Source organism: Bactrocera tryoni, chromosome 1 (assembly GCF_016617805.1).
Source record: "Bactrocera tryoni isolate S06 chromosome 1, CSIRO_BtryS06_freeze2, whole genome shotgun sequence".
NCBI lineage: Eukaryota > Metazoa > Arthropoda > Insecta > Diptera > Tephritidae > Bactrocera > Bactrocera tryoni.
This window is the reverse complement of record NC_052499.1, coordinates 15,149,699-15,174,937: the sequence shown is the minus strand read 5'-3', so window position 1 is coordinate 15,174,937 and position 25,239 is coordinate 15,149,699. Positions and strand designations below refer to the sequence as shown.

The window sequence follows — 25,239 nt, the reverse complement described above, 5'->3', positions numbered from 1 at the left end:
TTTTTCTTACACTAGTATGCAAGGGTTAATACGGCGAAGTTAACAGCTGTGTTTTGAATGGATTACAATGACTTGTAAACAACATTTGTAGTTTGGTTGTTTTTGGTAAAATAGTGGAAATATAATCTTGTACTGCGTTTTGGAAAAATTTAAACTAAAATGTTATTAAACTTAAAAACAGATCAAAGGAGGCATTTAGAACTATTACGCCATCGTGGTTCAGAGGATGTTGTGGAGCTATGCAAAGCAGCATTTGAGTACTTGTCTCTTGGTCCGAATACTCAACGTTATCAGTATCTTGCTGAAAAATATTCTACAGATACAGGTGTGGTACAAAAAGCAGTTGAGGCACTAATTGCCTTACTCATTAATGCCACTAAAGGGAATGCTAGTGAGTCCGACCTGCAATGTTTGCAACAGGAGGAAGGCTATAGTAATGACGTCATGCAAGTGTTGTCACAATTTGTAAGCAGCAAACGACATTTTATTGAGGGGTCCATCAAAACTGCTAATATTCGAGCGTATCGTTTGGTTAATATTGAATGGCGTTTGGAGGTGCGTTTAGCTACACGAAGCCTCTTACGGCAAAGTAGTATACGAGTAACAATGAAGTTATATTTACACACCGAACCGAAAAATGAAAACAGAGACCTTCTCGAAGATGGAGATCAGGCGATACATTCGGATGAAAGACGAAATCGCAAGGATCTGTTGGTGCAAACCGATTTGAGTAGTTTAGTCCATATGATACAAGTATTAGAAACAGCTCTTTATGAATCGAAGAGCAGACGTATACGTAACATCGTTAGTGGAATTCATTGATAAGCAATTTTAATATTACAACTTTAAAACTATTTTATTAAAATTAAAATCTACTATAATAAATAGACATATTTTTACTATTCTGCATTTTTCAGTAGTTCTTTGGCAGCTGCTTTTATCAGTTCTTTCTTTTTCTGCCTGCTCTCGCGCTTTTCCTCTGGCGTTTTCTTCAATCCCTTTACACGACGCGTTTGTATCTTCGTTACATTTTGTTTTCCTAAATGGACACGTCCATGTGTATTTCCCAATTCATCATATGTCACGTTCTTCTTCTTTTTCGGTTGCAACTGTTTTGGTTGTTTCCTGGCCTGTTTGTAAAGATCTTCCGAAGCGATTTTTGTTCGACGAATTGAAAAGTCGGCGGAAGGGCCAATTTCTACAAGTTCAATACGAGGTGTCTTTTGACCCGATTTTTTTAACATTATTTTATAAGATCTCATCAAGATGGTTAAATCTTCTGTACATGTGAAACTGACTACATGTTCAACTCCCTGCAGACGAATAGCGTCTACTTTATCTTTATGGAATGTATCTATTAACAAGTTTCTAAGACGGCGTAATTCTTCAGTCTGATTCCAACGTGGCCCATTGAAAATGAGGCATGGTTTTACATTTGTACCGATTTTTTCTGTTTTAAATTCAGGCATTGAAGTGTAATGCTTTATGCCCAATTCAATCATATCCAATATTTCGTTTTCGAAAAGACGTCCAAGAATTAAATTATTTGGCCTCTTTTTTGATGTCGAGCCGAATGCAAATAGCGCACAGTCATTTTTCATTGTCAAACTATGGTAAATATGTTAGTACAAGTATAGTAATTGCAAAAAAAGGAACTCACAATTCCAAAGAGGATGGATCATCGAAGGGAGTAATATCGTTTTTACGATTTAAAATTTTTACGAGAGGCTTACGTAGCTGCTGAAGATCCTTCATGCAAGATTTTATATCTCCGCCGCATTTGCGACCATCAATGAAAAGCATAGTACGTGTTGGCTCTATAAGCTGCGGTTCGCGGCTCAACAATATTTGCTTTCCCTTACGGGTTTTCGGTTTCCTAAATAATGGAAATAAAAATGTTAACATAAATAATAAAACCTTCTTCCATAGTCTACCTTATCCGCATTAGAGACATCTTTAGTTCTTATTTATATTTTCCACAAAAAGCAAAGTAAACTAAGTGCTAACATATACCGCGTAACTACACGTGCTGGTTGATTTTGACAACTCAAGTTACAAATATTTTGACGTTTTTAATAGTTTCGTTCGTTTTTAATGTTTAGTTGAGTATAATTGCAGAGAACGTCAAAACTACGACATTGTCTGAGATCAAGAATGATAGAAATGCTAAAGCAAAAATGAACTAGTAAGGAAGCCCTAAATTCGAGTAAAACCGAACGCTCTTCCAAATTGCAAGAATCATAGCCAGGGAAATGCCTTAAGATGTATAACGTCAACCAGAGAATCGGAATCTAAGCAATTATATACATATATATATATAAATAAATATATAAATATATATTGTTGATAAGCACAACTGTTAGGTGAGCAAAACTATTATACTCTATAGCAACATGTTACAAGAGTTTAAAAATTCTGCCTTACAAGAATGATGGAATTACAATACATCTATCATCCTTGTTATCTGTTTTAAATCGATTTGCAGAACTTTTTAATATAATTTTTACAATATCTATTACCTTAGGAAGTTTGTTTTATAATATACAATGGGAAAGACCTCAAAAGATAAAAGAGATATATATTATCGTTTAGCGAAAGAAGAGGGATGGCGTGCTAGAAGCGCATTTAAATTGCTACAGATCGATGAAAAATTTCACATATTGAAAGGTTTGTATTTGTTTCTCTACAAATATTAGTTACATATATTTCTTCATAAGATGTAACACGAGCCGTTGACTTATGTGCTGCGCCGGGCAGTTGGACCCAAGTACTTTCAAAACGTCTCTACGAGAATCGCACTGACAACGAGGAGGTAAAAATCATAGCCGTGGATTTACAAGCTATGGCACCCTTGCCTGGTGTTACACAGATCCAAGGCGATATAACTAAATTAAGTACGGCGCAGGCCATAATTGATCATTTCGGCGGTGAATCACAAAAGGCACAATTAGTTATATGTGATGGAGCACCTGATGTTACCGGTCTTCACGATATCGACGAATACATCCAGAGTCAGTTGCTATTAGCTGCACTTAGTATTACCACACACGTGTTGATGACAGGTGGAAATTTCATTGCCAAGATTTTTCGCGGTAAAGACACAAATTTGCTATATTCCCAACTACGTATTTTCTTTGAGAAAGTATCCATAGCCAAACCAGCTAGCTCAAGAAATTCTAGTATTGAAGCGTTTGTAGTGTGTCAAAATTATCGTTGCCCAGACGGTTATATTCCACAAATGATAAACCCAATGGTTGATAACGTACAAGTAATAGTAGATGAAACAAACTCGAGTGTAAATCACAAACTTATTCCGTTTGTTGTGTGCGGCGATATGCGTGGATTCGATTCAGATATGTCGTACAGTTTAAATGTAATTATGTATTATATTTTGTAAACATTAATATTAACACATTTTTTTTTTCTGCAGCTCAACGAAGACTCGGAATACACATATAAGGAGGTAGTACAAAAACCTATTTCTCCAGCTTACAAGGAAATTTTAGAAAAACTTAAAAATTGTTCGATCAAACATTCAGCCATAACTGTTAAACATGAAGATGAAGAGAAATAAAGCTATGAATGTTTCATTCTAAAAATTGTAGCAAAAATGATTTGCATATAACAGGAGGAATGCCTATGAAAAGATCATGCCGTTTAAAAATACAAAATATTCACTATTTTTATAGCGAGAGATTTATTTGCTTGACAGAAGTCCATAGTTCTGGCGATTAATTTTTCATCATCCATAAATTTGGTACCTATGTATTAACGGTACCACAGCAAACATTTTATGGGATGTGGGTAGTTTATTGAACTACTTTTTGCTGTGGTAGCGTTAAGTTTCTCAACATTTTTTCTTACTGGAAGTTTTTTTTTTCCTGAGAAAAGAAAATTGTAGATCCCAAAAATTCGGAGATGTGGAACAATTCGACGCAATTTTGACATCGAGGTCAATATGAAAAAAATATGAATTAAGTTCAATGGCTCTTTGGTACGGATTTTTACTAACTTTCCAATCTTCGGGATATGTGTGTATACATATTCATATAATTCGATTTATTTAAATAATTTCATGATATTCTCATATATTCAGAAAAATTTAGGAAATTACAACGATTTCTATCAAATTGATATATTACTAAACTTGTTGTATCAGTTTTGTGCCATGGTTATCTCAGTTCTATGGGCTTATTGGCTAATTGGTTTGCTCGGCTGGGCTTAATTCCATATTTGTAAATTTTATTTAAACTCTCTGGAAAATCAGGAAGTAAGTTATTAAAATTTTCTACAGGCTGTGTTTGCTGTTCCGTCCAAATGCCATCTCCGGTAAAATGAAATTCGCATTCGATTAAATAAAGGATAAGTGTGAGCATTTGATTGTTATCCAAATCATAAATGTTATCCACCGGCAAGTGTAATCCCTCAAGACATTCTGGTTCATGAAGTTCGTTAAGTTTTTCTTCAATTCGTTGTCTAAACAGTATTAAAGTTATATCATTAATGAACATTAGAAAAACTATTTTGTATAAATGGCTTACATGGGGTACAAAAGTAGATGTATATTATTACATATTGCCAATATTGGAAATTTCTTTGAACGCAAAAAATCGTAACATTGCTTAACTTGCAATACAGGAATATGGCACCAATTGGGATGTCTGGAAAGTAATGCGCGTATATAATTTTCGTCTTCCTTCATTATATTTGCCAAGTAAACTACAACATCTCGGCCTTTTGTGCGATCTACACCTTCACGTGCAAACCTTAAAAAAAGTTGTTTTAATTTAATTTTAAAGAATTGTAAAGATAATATACAAACTTAGCGAATTTCTCCGATCCTCCAGAAAGAATGTGTAGCGAAGCGCAACGCACTTTTAGTTGATTCAAGTATTCCAAACGTAAGCGAGCTTTGTTTTGGTAATGTACAAGACGCAGCACTCGTGGATTGGTGCCCAAAACTTTGAATTCATCAATTGTATTCAAATCTTTCAAGCGCTCCAGTACGGTATCAGGTCCAAGTGTTAGAATTTCCAAACATTTCGTTATTGCCGATTCATGTATGCCGAAGACTTTAACATTTTCAAGTGTTTTTAATAATCCATCACAGGAAGACATCAAAATCTTTGGGCGTCGGTATACAATTTCACGCATATCTTGACCGTCTATTCGTTTTATTTCGGTAATTATTCTACTCATGTTGTCGGCATCACCGTGAAGTAAGAAAGCATTCTTTATTATACGCTCTTTTGGAAATTGTAGATCTTCGAGTAGCACCTTTACTACTGATTGAACCGACTTGAAACTACGATGCCGAACGCGGTAATACACTTGCCATAACTTTTTTATATCATTATCGTTCATGTCCAAAACTTGTCGAAGGTAAGCATTTAGTATGCATTCCCGCATATGTTTTATATGCATACCCTCGTTCAGTTCTGTAAATGTTTTCACAGATAATTCTACGTTACTAAAAGAATTACACAAGTTCTGCAAAACATTCACTTCAAAGGGTATATAACCATATGATTTCAACATTGAGACAGTTTTGTTAATAACTGTTACAAATTTTGATAGCAATATAAGAGTAATGGGTTGAAAACCACATTCATGAAGAACTTCGTAGCGATTCTCCAATGTAAGGGCATTTTGATGTAACACAACCGGCTTTTGGAGTATGGTTTCTACATCAAAATTCATCATTTTTAAAACCTTTACCGTATTTACGGCATCTTGCCTTTTTATAGTTTTCAATTCCGGATACTTGATAAGTATGCTACTCCATTTACGATGGGTAGAGCCTAAAAAATTAGTATCATTAAGTTCTGAAAATTAGCACCGTTTGTGTTGTAAACACTAACCTATTTCCCGTTTTAAAAAGTGGGCGTTTATGGTTTCCTCCACAGGAACATCTAGGCCATTCGAGTTATCTGGTGGAAGTTGGATTTGCGCCTTTTTACTCTGTCGTGACTTCGTCGCATAATTTCTTTGCCTCGTAACAAACTGCTTCAATAATTGAGACGCTACATTTTGATTGGTGCGCAACATAATACATTTATGTCACTTATAATTATGTTTTTAGGTTTGAAAATCAATATTGAAAATATATTGTATTATTCCTGTTGTTTTGGCTTATAGGTCTTCAGTATAAAGCCGATAGGAAAGCAGCTGTTTGTTAATTTTTTATTTATGTTTATTCATTTTCAATTTTATCACTAAGGTTATGTGCAAACCGGTTAAAAGTTTGAAATTTTAGGATATAATAGTAAAATATTTGATTCCTTTGTTTTTTCTGATTATATTAAATAGATACATATGTATGTAAGAGATAGTTCTTGACAATAATGTTTTTTGAATTTCATTTGGCAAAATTTCAGACTCGAAATAAGACACAAAATTTACCTGTTGGCACACAGCCTAAATTCTAATTATAGACTTGGTCGACTTCTCTTATCGTAATTTGAAAGTTTGCTCCTATTTCTTTAATTTATTTTTGTGTTAATTATTAGATGTTTTACCAACTTAATTAGTAGAACTAGAACAATACAATAACTGAAGTAAATAAAACAAGTTTTTACATTATATGAATTTATTAATTATATAATATTTTTATTTAATCATTAAATTTGATATAAACCCATCATCCAGTTGTTATTTTAGCCTATAAAAGGATATATTTTATTTACTTTGTTTCAAAGTGAAGTTAACTTCAGTGGTCACACAGTAAAAAGTACACTTGGACAACATTTAGAAATATTGTATTTATTTGTATGGTTTCACCCACCCTCCAAATTTTCTCTCCAACTCCTTGGCGACATGTAAGCATAATCGATCATTCATTTCTGAAGCCACAACTTGGATACCCATAGGCATGCCTCTTGAATCCAAACCCATTGGTACTTGAGTTACTGGTACACGTAAAACGTTAAATATACTAAAGTAACTAAAATCGGTGAATTTAACTAAAGGATAATAATGGAATGGAGCGGTGCGCGGTGAGCTGTGGAAGAATAATACACCATTATCCCTGAGTAGGTCATCTAGTGCTTCTTTACAGATCCTTGTTGCCTCCCGTATTTTATGTTCATTTTCTGGTGGCAATAAAGCATCTAATAAGGAATAGATCGCTGCCATTGTAAAGTCACTCCGCCCAAATAGTTTTTTGAATAATTCGATAAATGGATTAAGTGTCTCTCCATTACCCAGCAATTTGTTGAAGTTTGCTGGCTCTTGTGTCATCCAGTATCGCCACATTTTTCCGGTCATTTCTAGATGCGGCAATGTAGCTAATTTAACATCGGAGCCTGATAAATTTGTGAAATGTTCGCAAACTTTCTTCATGAGATTTTGTTCGTCGTTTCCAATGGGATTACATTGTATCATGTTATTACATGGTACGTAAAAATATTGCAAACTTTTTAAATTTATTGATTCTTCTAATTGCAGTTCCTTAAGCATTTTTTGACCAGTTAATACTTTCATTAATTCAAGTAAGTCGTCAGCATACCGAGCCATTGGTCCTGCGGCAACCATTGTGCTTTCTTCATCTCCACTTCGAAATGTACATCCACGCATATTGACTACACCTTTGGTGGGTTTATGGCCGAATATTCCACAGTTGAATGCTGGTATACGAATGCTGCCACCAATATCTGTGCCCAATCCAAATGCGGTACAACAAGCACTGATTAAAGCAGCTTCCCCACCCGAAGAACCACCAACCGAGCGTCTGTAGTCATATGGATTTTTAGTTTGACCGATCAACATATTGCGGGTCTCAATCCATTTATTAACTTCTGGTACATTTGAAGTTGCCAAAAATATAGCTCCAGCTTCTTTCATTAACCGCACACATTCGGCATCCTTTGAACCACGTTCATTTCGCCGTGATACCAAACCGAGTGTATGTAGTTTGCCTTCTACCTCAGTGCTGTCTTTTGTAGTAAACGGTACTCCAAGAAATGGTTTTTTTTTTAGCTCCTCGACGGTAATATCGCCATTTTTAAAACGTTCATCAATCAACTTGGCTTCCTCAATTGCTTCTATAAATGGACCGTCAACAACAGCATTTATATCACGATTTACAACAAGTAAATTCTCATAATAAGCTTTAACTAGATCATAAGATTGTAATTTTCGTTCCCTTATAAGGCCTGCAAGCTTCACTGCACTGGACGATAGTAGTTCTTCGTAATCCTTATTTTGTGGTGCTGATACATGTCGCTTAACACCCAGAATCCACCCAAGTATAAATTCCAAAATTTTGTCCAAAATAATATGCAACAATTGTATAAGTGTAGAGAGGGTCGACTTTCTTGGAACACTCATCGTTGTCGTGATTAAAGATGAAATGCAAATTTGCGAGAAACTTAATCTATTGAATTTTTAACGAACCACAGCGTAATTATGCATCTATTCATTAACTTATGTATATGCATCTATTCATTAACAGATATTGCAGGCAGGTAAAAAACTGTGTGTGAAAATGCGTTGGCACTTTTTTATGTGAAGCTCCATTCAACTTAATTGGCTGGTTTCACCTGGTTTCACTATGGTCAATAAGTATGAATGATACTATAAGATAATGATGATTAGGAATGCATTAATATACAGTGTTGTCAGTTGTCTTAAATCGTCCGATTTGATCATGGTATAGGCTACCATGGATTTGATAACAATTTTGTAGAATGTAGAGAGTAAATTATAAAAACTATTCTATTTTAAAATTTCAAAAATATGTATGCATTTATGAATAATCGAAAGCAGTTGCTTGTTATTCAAATTTTCAAATTATTTACTTATATGTGAATTGTAGGGAGTTAAGAAAAGCAACACTTTTCAATTCGCCGTAAATTTCTTTGCGATTTGTTATTGTTGCTGTTATTTCGCTACACCTGATATTTCTTCGTGTTGTTGCTATTGTTTGTATTTCTGTCGCGAAACGCGTAACCGGAATTCGATGCTAGCAAGTTTTACATTCTATTAATTATTCACATTAAAGCTATAACTAAATATTTAACATCCAAAAAAGCTAAGCAAATAATTTCGTCTTAAAGTGTAAAAACTTACGTAAAGGTATGCAGAAACATTCAACTAAATTGCATGCAAATGTTAGTATACATATGTATGTATAAGCGTGTATATGTGGTTTTGCATATTTGGTGGGTGTGCATGACAAACCTTTCCTAACGTGATCAGTTAAGAGCATCCTGGCTTCTCCAGTTCAAATTTTTTTCAAATAGCGAAAAAGTGAATAACAAAAACATACATAAATTTCCTCTATTCAGGTACACATTTATTTTATTTTATTTATTACAGTGGTTCGATTCAAGCTCTGAACATTTGCTTATACAAAAATATTTGCTGCATTTGTGAAGGTGTTTATGTACCATAGTTTGCTAACTTTACTACTTGGCATGGGCAATTTATTCAATTTTAATGCGTAATAGAAATCCAGTTTTTCCTTGCAAAATAACATTTAGGGGAAAGAAAAAATCTATTGTATAAGCAATGTTGAAAAATCGTTAATAACATTCTCAAAATAATAATGCCAGTTGTGCGTAAAATATGCAAATTAATTTTAAGATGTACACAACATGCCTTGTAGCTAGGCAATAAGGACAATATTTTACATTGCAATGTCTTTCAAGCATCAAAAGAGAAAAATTCTACTTTCATTGTTGATAAAAAAAGCATGTGATGTTTGTATCTTTTACATTGTGGTTATTAATTGCTGTAAACGATATCAAAAAATGTTAATGCAAGAGCTTCGGTAATATCAAGTGCACTTGAAGAGCAGTTTAATACATAGTACATATGTATGTACATTTGTATTTTTATAGTTAGTACCGGATACCGTTGGTTTAATGAATTAAATGTAAGTTATGTTTTACAACCTTTGCTTTTGAATTAATTAATTCCAAAGAACTAGTTCAAATATATTTAAGGTCTGTGGATTTAATACATACATACATATCTATTTCCTGTCTAATATAATTTCCAACTTATATGCAAATATGTATGTATATAGAATACATTTTTGAGTTTTTGTAAAGTCTAAAATACACTCATATAATTTGAAAATTATGTGCATAACTTTTGCATGATCATTTCATTTTGATTTTATTTACGATTTGAACTAAATTAAACTGAACTTATTGGGTTAATACTACATTAAAATAATTCGAAGCTTTGGTTAGAACCTTTACCATAATCGCTTTTTACTTTAGAACATCACTTGAGCTTATTGAACTAGAACCATTAAAACAACGTTATTCCGATAAAAGAAACTGGCGAAGGAATCCAAAAGTTAACATTTCCATATAGTAGTATATGTCTATCTATAAATAAATGGATAAATAGAAAATCAAATATCGAGTCGATATTATTTATATACATATGTACATATGTATATGGGTATGTGAACCAATGTTAGCAACAGTTAAGCTATTACAGTTAACGTAGAGCAATTGAAATATCTCTGCATATACACAATTACAAATTTTATAGCAGTGAACATTAGCAAGCAATAAAATTACTATGGGTGCAAAACTGTCAACAGAATATACGAACACATGCAAGTTGCTTTATACTTTGCTAAATAGAAATAAATTAAAAAATAATAATAATAATATGTTTTGCGTACTGGGTATTTGATTCGAAAATTTTCAATTTAATTTAGTGTTACATGCCAATAGAAATGTCATATCTGTGTAACAATATAATTCACAAGCAAGTATGTTCATCAAATCGACAATATTAATACTAGATATGTACATTTATTGCAATTTAAAATTTCGCTAAATATATTATGTTGATTTTTTTATGTTTCTTTTTCACTAAAATACGTGCATTTGCAGAATCGTGTATATCTTCCATTGATCGTTTAGCTGGGACTTACAAGTTGTCAAGCCCGAAAGATGACGGGGATATCCCCATCATCTCCAGATCCCTTAACTTCTAGGGCAGCATCGAGTGGCGCTACTTACATGGATGATTTTGAGAACATCGTCGGTAAAGGTAAAGAGCTGGTGATGACGAAAGAGTATAAACCTCAAGTGGCTAATGAATTCGAGCGCTATCTGAATCCGCAGTCTTTGAAACGACACGTATTTCGCACTGAGAAAGTACGCAAAATTATCGAACATTATGCTCAAGTAAATAACTGCTCGGTGAAGCAGATTGAAAAGCAGGTGAAAGATATAATAGATGAAATTGGATTAGAGCGTAACTTAGCGATTATACGATGGTGTGGTATGGCTATAACAGCTATATCAAAACGTATCCTATCAGGGATTTACGTTAATGCACGCAGTATTCGGAGAGTTCGGGATCAATTAGGACGAAACCCCGTTTGCTATTTGCCCAGTCATCGGAGCTACATGGATTTTGTATTAATGTCATATATTTGTTTCTACTATGATATTGAAATACCTGGTATAGCGGCAGGAATGGGTGAGTGGAGATGTTGTTGCTGCTTAATTACATACAATACAATCAATATACAATCATGTATATTGTGTGTTTAAATTGGAAGATTTTAATTTGTTTGATTTATAGATTTTCATGCAATGTTCGGCATGGGGACAATGTTACGAAAAACCGGTGCATTTTTTATGCGTCGCTCATTCTCAAATGATGAGCTTTACTGGGATATTTTTCGCGAGTATATGTATGCATTGATATCTGTGTATCACATCGGAGTTGAATTTTTTATAGAGGGCACGCGCAGCCGCAATTTCAAGGCACTCGTTCCAAAGGTAGGTTTGCTATCAATGGCACTATTGCCCTACTTTACGGGCGAAGTGACGGATGTGACCATTGTGCCAGTAAGTGTATCCTATGAACGCTTACTAGAAGAGCAATTGTTTGTTTATGAATTACTTGGCGTGCCAAAACCTAAAGAAACGACAAAAGGATTTTTTAAAGCACTTAAAATTATCGATGAACGCTTTGGAAGAATGTACCTAGATTTTGGGGCACCAATTTCTGTACGCGAATTCTTTGGTCACACAGGAGCAGATAGAATGCAACGTGCTAATGTGGGTGCGCACTTGCAAAAACTAGACAGAAAAGAGTTGGATTTAATTAAAAAACTAGGCAATGAGGTAAGAATACATATTGAAGTATGATTTTAACAGTGTATATTTTTGCATATTTTACATTTATATATCTCATCATATGAATAACACAGGTAATTTACCAACAACAGCGAGGCATCGTTATTAGTACATTTAACTTGCTGTGTTTATATTATGCTAGTCAATTGTATGTGGACCGTTCGGTTAACATTGACGAATTAGCACTTGGCATTGCTGAGCTAAAGTGTATTTTCGAAGAATTGGGTGCACATGTGGCCACCGATATGAACCGGCTTAAATTTGAGATAATTGAAACCGTAGAAATACATTCGAATATCGTGCATTTTCAAAATGCCCGACTGCAATTCACTGAAGTCGCTGCTGCACAACTTGCACAAGAGATCGATACTAAAAGACTGAAGGCACACGCGCTTTTGCCACAGATCATGGCAGTGGCAGTGCCCACATTGGCACTGCAACTTTACATAAATCCCTGCATGTTTTGGCTTGCGCGACCGGCATATCTTATATTAGCAGCATTGCAATTGAAGGCAGACCAACAAAAAGGTAGAAATGATGAAACAACAGCTTATTCTAGCACCTACGATGAAGTAGTAGAAAACTTACTGCAACGTGTGACTTTATTGGATGGTATTTTTAAGCACGAATTTATAATTGAGTCAAATCGAGATATAGAGGTGAGAGCCATTGAATTAATGACATTAATACAGGCAGTCTATATTAATACTAACAATTCTTTAATATTGTCTCAGGAATTCAATAGAAATCTTCTGCTACTATCAAAAAATGGCATCCTAAAAATATCGTCACATAACGGTCAAATATCTATTAACGAAAATGAATGTATGAAAGTTATACTTTCTTCATTAGCACCTTTTCTATGCGTCTACTACCAATTAGCTGTGACCGTAAATGAGGTAAAAGCAATATACTTTAACTTTACTTATAGGAATATAATATTTTATAAACAATAAATACTAATAACAATAAATTTTATGTTATTTCCAATAGTTTCCACTTGATACTTGCTCCGCACATTCCAATAATAAATCTGAAGAATTCAGTTCTAAAGATGTTCTCATACACATGCAAAAGCGCATAGAAAACCTTATGCAACAACAGCATGTCACCAATGTGCATCCCTATTGTCTAGCCCTAGATAATTTGAACATTGCACTAAACTCATTTCAACAAGCTGGCTATATACAGAAGAACAAAGAGAGTGGAATACTGCAGCATGCTCCTGGCAAACCATTACGGACGCTGGAAGCTGAATTATTGCGCTATTGTCAGCTGTTGCCATTCAAACAATACTACCGGGTAGCAAGCGTTCAAATGAACTCTATGCCATCTAAATTATAACTATTAAAACAACGTAGCAAAAATCAACTGCTTTCCCATGTTCGGAATTGCCACGTAGCTATTGTGTTTTTAGTATTAGTTTTTGTTTTGCCAACACTACGTTTAGTCATCGACTTGTTTATTTAGTTTTTTACATAGGTGCATTGAACAAATGTTTTTCGTGCACGCGGTATAATTTTTTGGTTAAGCGGGAAGTAGGGATAACTCGTGTGAAACTATGATTTTTGATGCGATTTCGAAATTTTTTACTTTTTAGGAACACTTTGAAGGAAAAAACGCATTTTTGCGAAAAAATCGGTTAATTTGATATTATAAAATGAACAAAATAACAAATTTGAAAAAAATTTCATCGAAAATTATGTTTAGAAATAGTGTTCAAAATTTCAAAACGATCGGTACGACTTGATTTATTATGCATTCACAAATTTAAAAATGTTACTCCCATAACGATCATCTTGTTGCCACATTTATTTAAATACATACATAACTCAAAATTTCTTGAACAGAAAAGGAAAATTGAACGGTCAGCGGCACCAATAATTTCTATTTTTTGAAATACTTATAATTACGCACAAAGAAGCATATTTAAAATAAATAATTCGTAATCATTCCTATCATTTTTCGGTAATCCCTTTTTTGATCACGCCTGCAAAAGCATATACATATGTATGTATTTGTAACAGCTATTCATTTTTGGATTGGTACGTATTTATGTACATTATATAAATAAGTAAAAATATAGGAAATCGCAATAAGATGTTATATCGAAATGCACACAAGTCTTACTACTTTGCTACTTGCATTACAAGCATTTAACAAGCCATATAATGTTTTCTCATTGGTTATTTAATTATTGAAATAATATCAATTCCTTTAGTTATTAGCAAGGCACAATAATATTTTTTAAAAAAATGTTTGCCTATTTTATTTTAGTTAGTTTATAGTAAATAATGATGATGACATGGTTGTCATCGCAAAAAACTGTGATGGTTTGTAATACACGAGTTAAGTTGATTGTAATCCGTTTGGTATTTGTTTTTATATATTTTTTATAAAAAAAAAATAATTGTGCTACATTTGTATATTACCATACATTGAAATTAAAATAGTTTAAAGTTACATGTGTATGAATATATTTGCAAATATTGATATATGTAAATATATGAATGGGAAAGTAACATACCTTATTGAAATAGCAATTAAGTGGTATGGTTTGAATTACAGATCAAAATATATTTCTTTTTGTTTATCACAATTTATTGTTCAAATTATGTGTTTGCGCTATGAATAATTCGCTGATAAAAACTCCCTTTTAAATTGCTGCATTGCCAATTCATCTATAACCACCGTTATTAGCAAGTGTTCGGCACTAGAATTATCGGCCTTCACATTTGTTACAGCGGTGTTCTTGTACAGCCACGCGACCTCTGGTCCACCATTCTGCACACGCATCGTTATTTTGCGCCGCCCCGTCACAGTCAGTATTTGTCGTTCTATTTCCAATGACAACTCTTTGAGACCTGTACGTTCAGTTGCTGATACATAAAACATATCTTTGGACGGCTTTGGATGTCCGTGTGAAGACGTCAAATCGATTTTGTTGGCGACGTTTATAATAGGAGGTATTTCTTGATTTACAGCAACGGAATTTTTAAGTGATTGTAATGTAGCTAGCACATGCTGCCGCTGTGCTTCTTTACATCTATGTGATTCATCCTGTACGTGTAAAATAATATCCTGTTTGGAGGGAGACATATTTGTGCAATTTACTACTTTATGTCAAAGGTTACTGATAATTATGTGAAGGATACTCACAGCCAGCATAGCATCTTCGAGTGTCGCCACAAAGCACTCAATTAAACCAGTGGGAAGATCGGACATGAAACCCACCGTATCCATATAGATAACTTCGAGATTGCACGGCAAAAAGCCTCCATGCGCTGTCACGTCAAGTGTAGCAAATAGCTGATTACGTGGTTGCATGCTTTGCTCATGGGTAAGGGCCTTAATTAGTGAAGTTTTTCCGGCATTTGTGTATCCAACCACAGCAATCACAGGGTAGTTTTTTTGTTTGCGCTTATTACGAAGTAGTTTCCTATAAATAAATGCGATCATGATTGAAAGTTATTAACACTAAAGAAGATTTTAAAAACCTGTGATCTCTTATCCGCTCTAATTCCTGTTTCAACTTACGTTCACGGGTTTTTAAAATATGTCTTTGTGTATCAGTAAACAAATAACCCTGCTTTCGAGTTTGCGATGGATTTGCATCCTTCATTTGTGCCCAAAGATAGGGGATCTCAGCCATGGCTACTTGAAGACGTGCTTCTGCACTAGTCGCATGCAAACGTAATATTTGTATAACAACCATGTAACGATCAAAGACCGGCAGCTTGAATGTGTCTTCCAGAAAACGTTTTTGAGCAAATGATAATGTGCTTTTGCTTATAAATAAGCATGTTAAAGTCTGTTTAGTATTGTGCTTCTGCAGAAGTTTTTTAAGTTCTTCAATTTTCCCGCTGCCAAAAAGCTCCTTTCGATTTAGAGTTTCGAGAGGTATCTTAATTGAATGACCAACGTTCCAGTTGGGCAAGGAAGAAATCAATGCATTTGCCTCTTCTAACTGATCATCGGGAGTACTCAAGGTGTTTCGCTCACTTCCCCATTTGACGTATGGTTGTATAATAAATACATTTTGAGATAAAAATGTGGGGGATATGTTGATGACGTTGCTGACCAATTCTTCATATGCTCTATAAACGTTCAAGTAAATATAACGAGGCAGATTTGTATGAAAGGAAAAATATAATAAATGATAAATATAAATATGTGTATTAATGGTATGAATCTGTTGTATTATTTACCGATCATCCAAGTTGACAGATTCATCATTATTCCCATCGTTTCCTAAATCTTTGGTCATGGCAGCTTGTTCACCGTTTTCATCTCTTGAAATCGACTCGTAAGCACCTTTTCTGTTGCGAATACCTTTAACACCTTTGTGTTGCACATATTTTAATCGAATTGAGATATCATGATCCCTAAAATCACGTAATAAACTTTTTTCTACATTGAACCTCAACGGAAAAGTTTTAAGAAGTAAAAAAGTCCCTTTTTTCGTAACTGTTGCAAAATTTCGAAACCACATTGTTAGTATAATATATTCAAATATAATTAATAAATAGCGTATGTTTTATAAATTATTTATATATCTTTTTTTTTAAATTTCACTTATACTCCTTTAATAAATGTCTTCTTTCAGCACAGAATGCTTATCTTCCGCTGCCATCCAAGCTGCTTGACAAGCTTTAGTGCGCGTTGTAGTGGTCATGTAGGATACACCAATTGCCGCTAATGCCGACACTAGCACGCTGTATTGAATAGGGTAGTAAATTTTTGTACGTACAACTTTTTGTGTAAAATAACTACCGGAAAAAGCTAAATAAGAACGAATTGCAAGAAAAAATATTTGTTTTCACAGTTTATTTATAAATTATGTAATTGATACATTGGAAGGAAATTAAACTTACTCAGGCAAAACGAAGCTAGACCTGAGAAAAGTGCTCTAGTCATGCAATTTAAATATGCGTCGAAACCAGGATGTTTATCGCGTTGTTGATCCTTTAAACGTTTTATGTCATTCATGCTCCTAAATGATTACTCTTTATTTTTCAAAATTATTATATATTTAAAATGCATTTTTTTTTAAGAATTATTTACATACGATTTTGAATGCGCTATAACAGCTGATTTGCGAGTAGCTTGTCAAAAATTTGCTACGAATAGTGATGTTGTACCTTTTCAATAGGGTAATTCAATAGCTGGCGTTTACATGGGACTCTTTTGTCCCTCATTTTCGATAAATTCTCTTTTGGTGTCACTCTATGCAGAGAACAAGTATCATTATAAAACACAACTGTTACGAAGAAGAAAGCAAACCGCCCACCCGAGCAGAGGAGGCACGGTCCTTTCGTTTTTCCTCGTCGTCCCCTCGCCTACAAAAAACCGCTTAGTAGGCAAAAGAGTCCATGTGTGAACTGGCAATTACCAATCAATTTTATTGCATTTTATGTAAATATACCTCTAACAGGGTGCAGTAAGTTCACCACGAAGTTTGTAACAAAAAGGAAAAGTTTTTTTGCTGTGATTTTAAATTTTTGTAATGGTTTATGACCAATTTCTGCTGCTCAATCGTTGTACGGGAGTTTATTTTACTGAAATTAGTACACTGATAACTCGACACTCAAAAACACACTACAACTGGCTTCTAACTATTACTGAATGTCAGCTTTAAGAATTAAAAATGTCTAGTACCAATTAAGAAGAAGAAGAAGTACCGTTACTCAAGCAACCGGCTTCGCTATTACATAGACAATTGGATGCATGAAATAAGCTGTGAGCAAAATTCCAGTAAGGCAACTGCAATTAATGCCTTTGTAAATATAAGACTGTACTTCTACGAGCTTTATTTCACTTGCTATATTAGTAGAGCATTGTAAAATATATATTAATCAACTTTTCTTTTGCTTAATTGTTATTATTTTTCATTTAATGGCAAATGAACTGATTAAATTTATCATAAAAATAAGCTGTGGGCCACTTATATAATAATTTATTATCTTTGTGCGCAAATATTGCAGCGTGCTTATAAAGTCTTTATTTGGTTATTACACCATAACACCAATTATTTCATTAGGATCTATGTACATATATATGTATGAATTATAATTATATCATAATTATAAAGTCTTTATTTGGTTATTCCACCATAACACCAATTATTCCATTGAGAATTTATATATGTACATACATAAGTATGACTTAAAATTTATCATATCATTTCATAATAATTTATTATCTTTGTGCGCAAATATTACAGCGTGCTTATAAAGTCTTTATTTGGAGAGTCATCTTTAGTCGTGTCTTTGTGCGTACCTTTTACGTTGTTTAATATTAAACTGCTTTCAATTATATCCAAACTTGTAAATATCAAAGATAACGACCCAAAATATTAAAATGTGTAGATCATCACTTTATTTATACACCTACAAAACTCGAGCTACTAATATAGCAAATCGTTTTTTAAGTAAGAATTACAAAAAAACTACTCCAGACATATATTTGTGGGCTTTTCTGTAATTTTCTTAATGAAATATTCTACAGCCACAAATAAGATGGAAATAACACTCGCACCGATGAAGTAAAATGCGTACACGGTGAACTGGCCACGTACGTTCAAAGATAAACCAGAGTTTGAAACCACCGTTATTGTTAAAAGTGTTTGAAATACAAGCGCTATAAAAGTATTCACACCGAATACTAGTCCAAAACTTTCTTCTTCCAGATAACGTGCCACTTCAGCGCTGAACATGAAAAAAATACCCATTATAGGATAATTACATATGTATATACACACATAAATATTTGAACATACCTCGCTACAGTTATGCTAAAGGCATAAAAGGCGCCAAAAAGTGTATAGGCAACGTAAGAGATGTATATATTCGACGTCCGACAACAAAGTAAAATAGCTCCTCCCTCCATTGCCGCAAAAATGGACAAAACTAATAAACTTTGAAGTGGTTTCAATCTGCCAGCATGAATGTACCCAGCTGCCAAAGCCATTAGAGCCGCCATTGCTGTTAATACGGCATCAACTGCACCATTCCAAGCAATTTCCATATTCGGCTCAATTTCAATCCATAACACTTGCATATACATGATGATTTGCAAATAACCACACAAACTGACCGCGTACCAAATACTCCATTGGACTACCTTTAAATTGCTATAGGCATTATAGAAATGTGACCACAGCAAGTTTAAAGGTGAAATTGGTTTAACACTTTCTTTGCTCTGACTTTTAATTGAATTTGCATCTTGTAACTCCATAGATAATGAGTTAACAACTGCCGTCGGTTGCACAACATGCACATCCTGCTTTCGATGGAAATATAAACTTTTATCCACGTTTGGCAAAATGAAGGCCCACAATGTAGCAAAGATTTGAGCTATAAAAAATTCGCTTACTAACTTCATGCATCGTTTGGTATTTTCATTTCATACTTACTGCTTAATGTTATATAATGCAACGATTTGTAATTCATTAGCTTCAAATTAATGAGTAGCTGTGAGGAAAAGCCTCCTACTAGTTTACCCATGAACATGGCCGCTCGTGTATGGGCAGTGACCTTGGGGTAGTACCGTTTATCCACTTTGGCGTAAATATAAGTGTAATAAGCCACTTCGGAGGCCAAATAAAGACCGTAAAAAAATTCAAGTGTTTGCAAGGCAGTTAATGTGGTGGTCCAGAGTAGCATCGATGCTACTATTGTGCCACAAGAACCCATCAAAATAATCAAGGGTTTGTACCTATATGAAGAAATATGGAAATACAAAAAGTTATTTGAATTTTATTTGTAGCACGTACATACATATGTACATAGAAGGTCCGCACAAGGTAAACTTTTTGAATCTAGCGCACCCTGGTGCCGCCATCTATGTATATGTCGACTGGTGCGTTAGAATCTGCTATCTTTATCGATTGTCCAGTGAGAATTTCATGTTATTTCATTGTTTGGAAGTGAAGTTATTGCGTTTTAAGTGTCAGTATGCTTGTGTTATCGGTGCGAAAATGAGCTTCGAACAAAGAGCCAACATCAAATTTTGTTTTAAAATTGGTAAAACTTTTACCGAAACATTTCAATTGATGAAACAAGTTTATGGCGTTAATTGCCTATCCAGTAGCAGAGTGCACGAGTGGTTTCAACGTTTTCAAAGAGGTCGTAAGGGCATAAATGACGATCAACATGTGGGCCAATCAGAATCCGTGATCACCGCAAATTCCATCGAAACTGTGCGTGAATTCATTGAAAATCAGCCGAAATCATCATTGAAATTCATGGAACGGGAATTGAACATTTCCAAAACATCGATTTATCGCATTTTGACCGAACATTTGGGCTTACGAAAGGTGTGTGCACAGTTTGTTCCGCACAAATTGATTGACGACTAAAACTTGCTCAGAATCCAACAATCGAAGGAGGATTATTTTACCAAAAATCACATTTTAACCATTAAACACTCCCCGTATTCACCTGATATGGCACCGTGCGACTTCTTCCTTTTCGGAAAAATGCATTTGCCCATGAAGGGAAATCGTTATGCAGACGCAGAGACCATACAAAAGGCTTGCACCGGCATACTGGCGGCCATACCGGCCAACGAGCTAAAACAATCGTTCGACATGCTTTTGGACCGTGCAAAAAGCTGTATTGAAGCAGGAGGACACTATTTTGAATAAAATAAATTGATTTTGCAGAAAAAATCATTTTTTTTTTTTTAAGTCCTGTTTACTTTGGAACGCTCCATACATATATTGTAATTAAAAGCTCATAGTATATACTTGTGTGTATGTAAGATACAAAAGTATACATACATATACATATACATGAATTTTGGGTTTTATTGAATGTATGTATGTATATAAATTTAGACTATTAGATAAACAGTAATATGCATGTATAATCTTCTTTATAATAAGACTGAAACGCTATTTCATTATGTGCCCGTAGCACGTCCGAACCACAGCACGGAAAGACGTGAAAATTTGTAAAGTTCTGCTTTTATTCCTCCAGAAGGTCCTAATGCAGGCATTTTTTGCAAAATCGATTAGTTACACAATCTATAAGCTGCTCATCAGATAACCGCTGAACCGTTAGGAGATAGCTTAGTATCATTGGACTGACGTAGGTAACTTTTTATCGTTTTATGTTAAAAATTCAAACAATTCATATGTATGTACTTATATATGTAAATAAATAATTTTTCAAATCACAAGCATGTGTTCAATATTGATGTAAGAATCATTTTAATATTTTTTACTAAAAAAAAAACAAAATAATATCACACAACTACTGCCAGGGTACAATAATTTTGTTTACACAGATATGAATATTCATTATACTTGTACATCTTAGTGAACAAGGCGTTTTGTTATAACACACCATGTGGAACCGGTAAGGCATTTATGTATATTAACACAACTGAAACTCGCTTTGGCAGAAGTAACGCCAGACATTGCGGCTATAGAACACGTAACATAAAAAAATTAACAGAATAACTACGGTGTTGAGAAAAAGTTCAATAATAATTTGCGATGAGTGTATGATATACTTGACAACAATGCAATAAAAATGCCAGTCTAAAGTCCACGTTAACTTCGGTTCACCGAAACTGTAATATTCTTCAAATGTGCATTTCTTATATAATATATCATATCCATATATCGGAAAGGATTTAAAAGGATCTTTACTTGATTATGATTAGACTTTGTTGTGGTCCGATTTGAACTTGGAGAATAATGAAGTCATATTTCATGAAAATATCTTGTCAAATAAGTTTTTCATACAAGAACTTGATTTTGATCCGAACTAAAAAATATGTTCGAAGATTGTACATAGCCTTACATCACATACATACGTATATATGAACATACATATATATGTACATGGTCTGTAATTAAACAATAATTATTGTACGAATTATATAAGCTTGAAGCAAACTGACAAACACAAAAATATAACCATAAATTTAATTTAATTAGACTGATAGTACCATCTTGTGTATGTTTATCAACAAAATATTTAAAAATAGAATATAAAATAATAAAAAACGATTTTTAATATTAAAAAATCAAATTCTGGTGCAGTACCATTGTTTAAGTTGAATAAACTGTGCTTATTTTACAGTAAATTAATTATATAAGATCTCTTATAGCGTTATCAGTAACCAAACACTTATTCAGAGTTTTAAACCGACAAGTACATCAATTTTGAAAAGAAAATTAAAGCTTTAATAAGTGAATACGAAAATATTTTTTCGGCTTATCTAAACACATTTTCAACTTACCTCAGAAAATCAGTGACTAGAAATATTAGCACAAGTGTGGATAGATAAGAATAGGTCACCACAGGATAGACTTTTTGGCTGATCTAAACATAGAATTTTAAAATATTATAATACCATGATATAGTAGGATCGTAGAGTAAATACCACATCCCGTGTTATATTTGCTCTGCTACTTATCAAATATTCCGTTAAGTATGGCTCTGAAGGACGAATTTCGCGTGCAAAACCGCATATGCACAATAAGCATGAGATTCTGAGCCATTCCTTCATAATTATTTGACGTTGATATGAGACACAAGGAGATAATCGTCGTGCACGTATTCAAATATTCGTATAACTGCGTGGAGAGCGACCAAGTGTACTGGTTGATTCTTTGCGCCAAAGCGTATGCAGCCGTTTGTCGACTATTTCCGTCAATTGTCGCGTACGAAATGTCATACCTGTACCGAAACAGTTCGTATATAAAACATGTATTGCTTTTTAACAAAAGTCTTCATATGCATTTCATATACGGTTATGGAGGTACATATGTAAGTAAGTGTAAGTGTAGCACTTCAAAAGTTCCATATTATTCTTGTTTGGTAATTTATCGGCTTAAGATGAGAATCATCTTAAGTAGACAATTAGAGGATACTTCCTGTGCATGCTATTATCACTGTTCATGCACACTACGAGTATAAGTGTATACCTCTTACTTTACCCGTTATTGCTTCTTATACGCAAAATTTAATTCATTTATACACTTTTTATTTTTATTTGATTAACTATTAACAACTAAACATTGTGATCTAAATATGTTGACATACATATACATTCAAGTGCATACATATGTATGTATATAAGTACTTGTTACTTGATAGATTCTTAAAGTTGAACGTTTAACAGGTTGATTTGTCGCGCTTGCTTTTGTAAATGAAATTGTTAATAGGGACAATCGTAAGTAAACAATTTAACTCAAATCATAACCTTATCAATTGCAATGTATTGCTCTTCGCCAAAATGAACAAGATCAGTGATTGGCAGCCCATTACCTGCCGAGTACTCTCTGAGCGTGCTCTGAGTGTACGTGTTTACTGGTTAAACACCTGTATATTCTGAGTTTTATCAGAAAATGTTAATGTTAATCAATAAATGTTATTTAGTACTAACATTTCTGTCGTATGCTCTCTCTTCTGATTCTGCAACTTACTTGTCGGACAGATTGGTTATTGGCGATTCACCCTTTTGTAGAAATTGCCTTCTAAAGTGAAGAAATTTAATTAGCTGGTCGGTGGTAGGCTTAAAACATACAGGGTTTGTCCGGAAAGTAATAGGACTGATTTTCTTCCGCCACGACTGCACTTCGGAGCGTGCACGCACCGATTGGATTCGGTAGAGGGCGTTCCTAGCTAACGAACGTTTCTGTGAGAGGTGCAAGCCGAAAATGCAGCTTTCGTTAGAGCAGAGGGGCGCGATAAAGTTCTGTGTGAAACTCGGTAAATCTGCGACAGAGACATTTGATATGATTAAGCAGGCTTCCCCAGGTGATGCTTTAGCAAGAAGTGGTGTGTTTCGGTGGCACCAGGCCTTTTTTGGCGCGCCGGGAAGGGGTTGCTGATGAAGACCGGAAGAATGAGCAAATCCAAAATGACAACGTTGCTCATTGTCTTTTTTGACATCAAAGGCATCGTCCATCATGAATTTATACCTCCTGGAAAAAACCGTTAACACCAAGTTTTACGTGGAAGTCTTCAAGAGACTTAAAAAAGGGTTAATCGAGTCCGACAAGACATCGCAGCCAATTGAAAGTTGCACCACAACACTGCCTTTCTTGTGAACAGCTACCTAACCAATGACGACATCCCAACGCTTCCGCAGCCGCCCTACTGCCCAGATGTGGCACCCCGGACTTTTTTGTTTCCTTGCCTAAATAGGCCGATGATAGGGGATCCAAGCAGCATGCACCTCGGCTCTCAAGGCTATTCCGGAGAATGCCTTCCGTGATGCCTTCAATGCTTGGAAATCGCCTTGGCAGCGCTGCATCGACGCAGAAGGAGCCTCTTTTAAAATGTTTTAAAGAATTATAACTGTATGTAGAACCATTTGTAAGGCACATACCACAAATGACATCAGCACCAACTATGTACATACATACATACATGTGTACATATATGCTTTAGACCAAACACTCTTCTGAGTTTTTGTATTGCAATTACGTCCCTGGCTACAGCGATCCTAAAGCAATACTTATCTTCAGGATCAAGAGGCATATTTATACTCTCGCAACATGTATATAATAGTTCTGTTCACCTAACGGCTTTTTATACCACTTAAAAATAATTGAGATAAATATAGGGTATATACGACAATATTAGAATGATGAGTCGAGTAAGTCCGAGAGTCCGTATGTGCAAACGACAACTTGAGTAAAAGTTAAGATATCTTAATGCAATTTGATTCCATCCAAATAATTTAATGAAAATCTATGCCATAACTAAGATATGCAATAGGGATGATATGATTTCTAAGTGTATATAATTAATTGCTTTGGTCAGGAGTTTGGTTTTATTATAAAGGGGACAAACCCATTATGGCTCAAAAAGGGCAAGTGACCACCGCGGTTGATTTGAATAAATTCTAGCCGATAGGCTCAATTTTCGATAACTTTCTGCAGCATTGTCAAATTCTTCATTTTTGAAGAAATATGAACGAATAATTCCCTCTGCTCATAGAAACAGCTTCAATACAGTGACTTTTTTGAGGATGTAACCGGCGTTTGTGCATTATAATCACCGCAATTACGACTACTTTGTTTATTAACATAGCCATTCAATCAAAAGTGATCATTTCGCTGAATCAACTTTTCTTGTAATCTTAAAATCGCGAT

The 25,239-nt window shown here is 34.3% G+C and overlaps 9 protein-coding genes across 16 annotated transcripts; 3 read left to right on the top strand and 6 right to left on the bottom strand.

Moving 5' to 3' along the window:
• Nucleotides 1-72: 72 nt before the first annotated feature.
• Nucleotides 73-899, top strand: LOC120775179 (COMM domain-containing protein 2). The gene has a single exon (XM_040105236.1). The coding sequence runs from the start codon at nt 160-162 to the stop codon at nt 820-822; it is 663 nt and encodes a 220-aa protein (XP_039961170.1). The 5' UTR covers nt 73-159; the 3' UTR covers nt 823-899.
• LOC120775163 (ribosome production factor 2 homolog) lies at nt 838-2,046 on the bottom strand. The gene is made up of 3 exons (XM_040105213.1): nt 1,935-2,046; nt 1,661-1,876; nt 838-1,608 (listed from the first exon to the last, which is right to left on the bottom strand). Exons 1-3 carry the CDS (start codon nt 1,952-1,954, stop codon nt 900-902), a joined length of 945 nt encoding a protein of 314 aa, XP_039961147.1. The 5' UTR covers nt 1,955-2,046; the 3' UTR covers nt 838-899.
• Nucleotides 2,047-2,437: 391 nt separating this feature from the next.
• LOC120775170 (putative tRNA (cytidine(32)/guanosine(34)-2'-O)-methyltransferase 1) lies at nt 2,438-3,599 on the top strand. Its single transcript, XM_040105225.1, has 3 exons — nt 2,438-2,667; nt 2,718-3,373; nt 3,431-3,599. Exons 1-3 carry the CDS (start codon nt 2,547-2,549, stop codon nt 3,572-3,574), a joined length of 921 nt encoding a protein of 306 aa, XP_039961159.1. The 5' UTR covers nt 2,438-2,546; the 3' UTR covers nt 3,575-3,599.
• Nucleotides 3,600-4,036: 437 nt separating this feature from the next.
• On the bottom strand, nt 4,037-6,174 carry LOC120775143 (transcription termination factor 5, mitochondrial). The gene is made up of 4 exons (XM_040105175.1): nt 5,862-6,174; nt 4,823-5,801; nt 4,542-4,766; nt 4,037-4,476 (listed from the first exon to the last, which is right to left on the bottom strand). The coding sequence occupies exons 1-4, from the start codon at nt 6,046-6,048 to the stop codon at nt 4,173-4,175; spliced, it is 1,695 nt and encodes a 564-aa protein (XP_039961109.1). The 5' UTR covers nt 6,049-6,174; the 3' UTR covers nt 4,037-4,172.
• A 480-nt stretch (nt 6,175-6,654) lies between these two features.
• LOC120775158 (fatty-acid amide hydrolase 2) lies at nt 6,655-8,576 on the bottom strand. The gene has a single exon (XM_040105201.1). It carries the CDS (start codon nt 8,326-8,328, stop codon nt 6,763-6,765), a length of 1,566 nt encoding a protein of 521 aa, XP_039961135.1. The 5' UTR covers nt 8,329-8,576; the 3' UTR covers nt 6,655-6,762.
• A 357-nt stretch (nt 8,577-8,933) lies between these two features.
• Nucleotides 8,934-13,771, top strand: LOC120775111 (dihydroxyacetone phosphate acyltransferase). Of its 5 annotated transcripts, none has more exons than XM_040105131.1 (6): nt 8,934-9,075; nt 10,860-11,454; nt 11,560-12,107; nt 12,194-12,778; nt 12,854-13,018; nt 13,113-13,771. In XM_040105131.1, exons 2-6 carry the CDS (start codon nt 10,920-10,922, stop codon nt 13,461-13,463), a joined length of 2,184 nt encoding a protein of 727 aa, XP_039961065.1. In that variant the 5' UTR covers nt 8,934-9,075; nt 10,860-10,919; the 3' UTR covers nt 13,464-13,771. The 5 variants fall into 5 exon arrangements, with proteins under 5 accessions (XP_039961065.1, XP_039961082.1, XP_039961099.1 ...); XM_040105148.1 differs by having other exon boundaries at nt 8,934-9,110; XM_040105165.1 differs by lacking the exon at nt 8,934-9,075 and adding an exon at nt 9,133-9,287.
• Nucleotides 13,772-14,662: 891 nt separating this feature from the next.
• LOC120775149 (putative GTP-binding protein 6) lies at nt 14,663-16,664 on the bottom strand. The gene is made up of 4 exons (XM_040105189.1): nt 16,328-16,664; nt 15,617-16,216; nt 15,279-15,558; nt 14,663-15,200 (listed from the first exon to the last, which is right to left on the bottom strand). The coding sequence occupies exons 1-4, from the start codon at nt 16,609-16,611 to the stop codon at nt 14,745-14,747; spliced, it is 1,620 nt and encodes a 539-aa protein (XP_039961123.1). The 5' UTR covers nt 16,612-16,664; the 3' UTR covers nt 14,663-14,744.
• On the bottom strand, nt 16,624-17,883 carry LOC120775187 (transmembrane protein 141). 4 transcript variants are annotated; one of them, XM_040105262.1, is made up of 4 exons: nt 17,545-17,883; nt 17,188-17,471; nt 16,994-17,125; nt 16,624-16,901 (listed from the first exon to the last, which is right to left on the bottom strand). In XM_040105262.1, exons 3-4 carry the CDS (start codon nt 17,106-17,108, stop codon nt 16,705-16,707), a joined length of 312 nt encoding a protein of 103 aa, XP_039961196.1. In that variant the 5' UTR covers nt 17,109-17,125; nt 17,188-17,471; nt 17,545-17,883; the 3' UTR covers nt 16,624-16,704. The 4 variants fall into 4 exon arrangements, with proteins under 4 accessions (XP_039961196.1, XP_039961188.1, XP_039961203.1 ...); XM_040105254.1 differs by having other exon boundaries at nt 17,188-17,883; XM_040105269.1 differs by having other exon boundaries at nt 16,994-17,112; nt 17,188-17,883.
• Nucleotides 17,884-18,474: 591 nt separating this feature from the next.
• Nucleotides 18,475-23,026, bottom strand: LOC120766709 (thiamine transporter 1-like). The gene is made up of 5 exons (XM_040092356.1): nt 22,518-23,026; nt 22,374-22,456; nt 19,534-19,835; nt 18,898-19,474; nt 18,475-18,826 (listed from the first exon to the last, which is right to left on the bottom strand). The coding sequence occupies exons 1-5, from the start codon at nt 22,641-22,643 to the stop codon at nt 18,568-18,570; spliced, it is 1,347 nt and encodes a 448-aa protein (XP_039948290.1). The 5' UTR covers nt 22,644-23,026; the 3' UTR covers nt 18,475-18,567.
• Nucleotides 23,027-25,239: the final 2,213 nt, after the last annotated feature.